General features: G+C 39.3%; 1 protein-coding gene across 2 annotated transcripts in view; it reads right to left on the reverse strand.

The window, feature by feature from the left end:
• Positions 1-5,983, reverse strand: part of kcnn2 (potassium calcium-activated channel subfamily N member 2) — a 38,006-nt gene extending 32,023 nt beyond the window's left edge. For both annotated transcript variants that reach the window (XM_079861683.1, XM_079861684.1), the window contains exons 1-2: positions 5,098-5,983; positions 4,001-4,096 (exon numbers count right to left, since the gene is read on the reverse strand). In XM_079861683.1, the coding sequence (XP_079717809.1) occupies positions 4,001-4,096; positions 5,098-5,895 (894 nt within the window). In that variant the 5' untranslated portion in view covers positions 5,896-5,983. The remainder of the gene's footprint in view (positions 1-4,000; positions 4,097-5,097) is intronic.
• Between the last annotated feature and the right edge of the window lie 5 nt (positions 5,984-5,988).

Raw genomic sequence — 5,988 nt, forward strand, 5'->3', positions numbered from 1 at the left:
CTCAGGGGTCAGTGGTGAAGGATGGATACGTGACACTCGGCAGTCGTCTCGGGTAGAGTTTAGTTTTCACAGAAAAAGGTAGTGCACATCCCCTATAGTGCATCAGCGCTGCTCACGTGCATTCATCACGTGTTTCTGCCATATACGTCGTGTTAAACACACAAGTGATTTGTGATTCAATTGCAGCTAAAAATCATATATAACTGCTGCAAATGAAGGTTATTAGTTAAAAGAATGAAATACTTAGCCTATATTTCTTATCAATATGGCAATGATGTGCATGTATTTCTAATGGGTAGGGCCCCGGCTGGTACCTTCGGAAAGGCACATTTTTCAGGTAAAGCATTCCCGTGATTGATGTCCCTCAGAGGCTTGTGGGCCCTAAATATTACAGAGCGCAACTGGCTCATGAATACACGCCGTTATAATTCAACAGTGTGAAAAGTAATAAAACTGCTCAGGCATTTATGGTTGCAGAGCCAGGGCTCTTAATGGCTTTTTTTTATGGGGGGGATTTGCATGCATATTACAAAACAGTGATTTTGTTTCATATACACATCACACAGACATGTACAAAAACACCTTATATATGCTTCTATATATATCGTGACAATTTGATGTGTGAGATTGAACTTCTAAAACAGAGCACAAGCATTATTGTATTAAAGGAACAGTGCAACCCCAAAATGAAATGTATGTCATTTATGTTGTTTCAAAGCCATATTTATTCATCCGTGAAATACATGGATTGGGCAAACCGATATAAATTTCCCCTGTGCTTGTATTTTCTAGGAATTGAACCCATGAGCTTGGTGTTACAGCCAGCATGTACTACTTTTTGGCAGCAGAAAATCAATCATTATCTACATCCATTTTATGGAAAAGAGCAGCTTAAACATTGTGCTAAACATCTCCTTTTAGCGCTTCACGGAAAGACATAAAATAACATAGGGGAAGAACAACATCACGGTGAGTAAATGATGACGGGATTTCTATTTCTGCAGACTACTCTTTTTTAACACTAGTTAACAGAAAGTTAAAAACTTAAGGTCCACTTTCTGCACCCTTCATCCTCTTCATCAGTGCCACAGAGGTCATCAGCCGCAAGACTTTTTTAAGCCCAAGTTAGATCGTCTGGTTTTATTGTCATCATATTGCATCGTTATTCTCATTCCTCTCAAGCCAACAACACCTAATTGCCTCCACATCAATGGCCACAGTGAGGAAATCTCAACATGGCTCTTTGACATCTCAGGTGGAGGGCTGTTCATCGCCTGCGGTCTTGGCAAATTCTAAGTTTTTCCATCCCTGTTGAAGGTCAATGTATTTTCTTCTTGTTTTGACTCCCAGTCCATCAAAAACCCTGAAGTCATGCTGGATCACACCGCAGAAACCGTCTAATTGAGCAACTTCACAAGTCAGATTTAAAGAGATAGATCTTGAAGAATATGGGTAACCGAACATGGGCCACACTGACTTCCATAGAACGAAAAAAAAATACTACGCAAGTCAATCAACTGTTTGATTACCGACATCCTTCAAATTATCTTCTGTTGTGTTCAGCAGAAGAAAGAAACTCATACATGGAACAACCTGAGGGTGAGTAAATTAATTTTGAGGTGATCTATCATTTTATCCTTCTTATGGCCTTCTCCGGCATTAGTCATTGTCAACTATGGAAAAAGGTTTGACTTTACCTGCAATGTGAGCTTTACAGGAATAATTCACTGGAAACTGAAAATTCTCTCTCACCCTTATGTTGCTCCAAACCTGTAAGTCTTTCTTCCTTCCGTGGAACGCTCAAGGAGATGTTTTGAAGAATGGTCATGCTGTTCTTTTCCAATTAAAAGTGAATGGGGATGAATGCTGTGAAGCTCCAAAAATGACGAAAAGGGCGTACATAAAAGTAGTCCATATGATGTATATTCTCAATATTCGTATGATGTCCCATCAAACGTATGATGTCAAACCTGGTGTCTTGATGCACAGTTTTTCAATATACATACACGCACAACTAAGCTTTGATAGTAGTTGTATGGTACTTTAGGTATACTCTATGTAAAGAAGCAGCGTGAACATTCCTCAAAATATCTTTTGTTCTGCTACAGAATAATTATATTAAGGTGTGTAAATGATGATTTATTTATTTTATTTATTTTGGGTGAATTGTCCAAAATGCTGCAGCCTGGTCACTAACTGAAATCCTATGTCATGCCTTTGAACATGTGACTAAAAAAAAACACGCACACTATTAACTAATAACACTTTCTCCATTCTGCCAATAGCACTACAATCTTGTTGGCACTATGTACTTACTGGCAGTACAAGCTTATTGGCGCTCCTTGGCCTTATCTAAGTGCCTAATTTATATATTTAGCCATTAACGCAAATATCACTCAAAACCAATATATCCACTACGGTACGACAGCTACAGCTTATTTATAAAAATAAATAAATAACATTCTCATCAGCTAGTGAAAATATATATGGGCAATACCCCCACCCCCACCCAAAAAAAACCTGTATGCAATATGCAAACATTCATATATATAATAATTCAGTAAAAAAAATCCTTATTTGAAACAAATAAATAAATAAATAAAGCTTTTACGGACATGAAATTCAAACCCCCGGCAATAAACGTATGTTAATCAATGTGAAATTGACATGGCCCTCTGTGATTAAATCCTTTGGGCTAATCTGTCCATCCCACAAGAAATTAACAGTGATATTTCCTTATTGGAAAAGCCACACATGGTTTCACTTCATAATAAGCCTGTCCGATTCAACCTGAATGAGATATTTGTATAGTTTGAAAGTTGAATGAAATAATAATAAATGAATAAATCATTCCTACAGGGTTCCCACACTTTTGACAACTGGATATGGTTGTTTAATAATGTTTAATAGCACACATAACGAGTGACTTTTATTATGTGAATTATTATTTAGTTAATTTATGATTTTAATATGATTTGTAATATAATTTGCTTATTAATGAACTGTATTCATTTTAATTATTTTAATCGTCTCCCAGGCCTACAAATGAGTTTTAAAATCCACTCAAATATCCTGGTTTCATATGACCATGTGAACTCTGAAAGCATGAACATGAAAGAACGAAAAAGAAAGAAGTGGAATAAATCTAATAAATCTTTGATGCCACATTTCCCTGGCTGAAGAGTATTTTAAGAAACATCACGGAGACTGTTCAGAAATTTACAGTATCTCATTCTCGTCAGCACAGGATAAATGGCATCTTTTGTTATTAATGCATTACTTAATGCAAAGAAATGCATTACAGAGGAGATATAGATGCTGAATTGCATAAAGTTCACCAGTAATACAGTAATACAACAATTCACTGATCCAAGGTCATAAGACTGAGTGCTTTCCAAGTACTACAACCCTCGAGTGAAGTTCTTTCTCTCAACAAATATGGGCAAAAAACCGCCTCAAGTGCAGATTTTAGCGTTTACTAATAACAATATGGAGACATTGTGCTGAAAGCTTCTACCTAATCTATAAATTACATTTCTGTTGAGAAAGCGCAAGTGCAAGTCCATAATCAACACAGGTAATAGACTATGAATCTCATGTTATGCTCTGGTAGATTTCTAAAACGATTCTATGAAGATTAATAAACACTCAACATACTTTACAGGGAATTCAACCAGGTCTTGTCTATTCAACTTAGCTAATAAACTGTGAACAGCTACTGTTTTAGCCAGGTCAACAAGTCACTGACAGGATTTCATGGCATGATTCGATTTAACCCAGTGGGAAACGGAGAGGATGCAGTGCTATTGAAGATAATCCGATTGTAATTCAATGGTAATGGATATCATTCAAGCGCAATGTGTTAAGCATTAGTCTGGAGGAGAGAATGTGTTAAGAAACTCACTGACTCTCACAGCAGAACCTTCTGCAAAAAGCACTCAATTTGACACACACACAAAAAAATCAGTAAACAGCTCTTGCTTGTATTTGAGTAAGTTACCTGGATTTCCCTGGCATGATATATGATAATCAACCCAAGGAGAATGATTGTAGAAAGGCTTATCAGGCATTTTAGGGCTAAAGAATACAGTGACTCCTGGAAAAAAAGAAGAAAAACACAAATTCAGCTCATTTGGATTAGTCGGTTTAAACATACACTATGATTGCATATTGGTTAAACCTGTAAAGAATATCACAGCAACACATTACAATGTTTTTTTAATGATTATTTGACTTTGAAAATGGTATCACAACATAAGAACTAATGCAAGCGCATTTGACACCAATATCAAAAACAATATTATGTTGTTTTAAGACACAGCACAGGACTGTTGATTTTCCTGGGGTTTCCCTTACAGGGGAGAGACATGCTGATTTAACTCATTCTTTGTTCATTGTTCAGAGATCAACTATCTAATATTGTTTTACAATAGAATATATAGATGTAAACTGAGAATGTATAAATGTTGTCATTTGGCAACTATGTGCCAAATTGAATTGCTTTGGGGACTTTTATAGATAGAGGCATCAACTATATTACAATTATTTAATTATTTTAAGTATTTATAGTCTATAATATGAATGCATTTAGAAATGAATAACACATTTATTCTACAGAAAGTCCATGAAGAAGGGTCCACAATTGGCTGTAAAATTGAGGATAGGTAGCCTGACTTATTACTTAAGAATTTGAGTTTCAACTACAACAGTTCCAGTAATTTGATTGGTTGGGCTTCCCAACTTAGTGCTGATATTTATTATGACAACATGAGAATATTTTAGTTTAGCTTAAATGTGTAATTCATAAAAGAAACGTGAATTTAATTGGAGGAGAATAAGAGAGTTTTTTTTTTTTTTTTTTGTATTAAACAGTTTTTTTGTAATTGGAACTAAACAGAATCCATAGGGATAGAATGCCAAAGCAAAGCAAAACGTTCTCCAGAAAACGTGACCTTGCCACAGTTCTTCATATATCCACTTTCCAAACTTGTAGTTTTCCCTCGCTCGCCCGCTCGCCAGCAGGCAGACTCGACTTAATGAATTCTGACCTAGATGAGGGGGTAACCTGCAGGATTTGGGGACTATTAAGTTACGCACCTTTCCGTAGGCTCCCCACGAGAGTTCAGTTTCAATGACCATCACCACGATCCCAAACATCCCAAAGATGAGCGCGTAGTCGCTCAGTCGCTTTCTTTTCTCAAACAAGGCCCTCCTGTGCCCGAGCTTCTGTCCGATGTTCTGGTTCTTCTTTTTGCCCGATTTGCTCCCGCTGTGGCTACATCCACCCCCTCCACCTCCTCCTCCTCCTCCTCCTCCTCCGTCCCCCGTAGCGTAAGGCATGAGGGTGGTGGAGTTGTTCTCCGGCTTGGAGGCGAGCGTGTCGGACGCGTCCGCCGCAGAGACTGGCTGCAGTGGCTGGGACTCCGAGTCAAACTCGTGCAGGTTTCTGCGGGACGAGCTCAAGTTGCTGAGCGGCCGCATCACGCCGCCGTTGTATCTGCAGCTGCTCATGGTTATTTGGGTGTAAGAGTTACTCTCTCTGTGGCTGCTGGCCGGACTGCCCCGAATCTGCTGCTGCCGGTTGAGCTCGCGGTGAGGAGGATGGTGGTGGTGATGATGATGATGTCTGGATGAACTACCATGACTAGAAGGCGTGAACTCGCTGTATTGAGCGCCTTGCCTGGTTGAAGATGAGACGGACGGTGTCCTTAAAGTTCCCAGCGGCGTCCCGTGCGAATGCTGGCTTTTCCTCGCATCCTCGCAGGTGGAGGAGTTGTTGCAGGTGCAGTGCCGGATGGAGCGCTCTTCCTCCCGCCCGCAGTAGTGCTGGTGCTGGTGCTGGTGCTGCTGCTGCTCTGGATAGAAATCGTTCTGCAACTGCAATGGGGTTTCCATGTCAGAGCTGCTGATTAAAGCAGAGCCCCGTTCATGCACCCTACCGAGGGGGCGTTGTGATGAGGAACGGAGGATAAAAGCTGGCGCGAGGAT

Source organism: Squalius cephalus (genome assembly GCF_949319135.1).
Source record: "Squalius cephalus genome assembly, chromosome: 24".
Lineage (NCBI taxonomy): Eukaryota > Metazoa > Chordata > Actinopteri > Cypriniformes > Leuciscidae > Squalius > Squalius cephalus.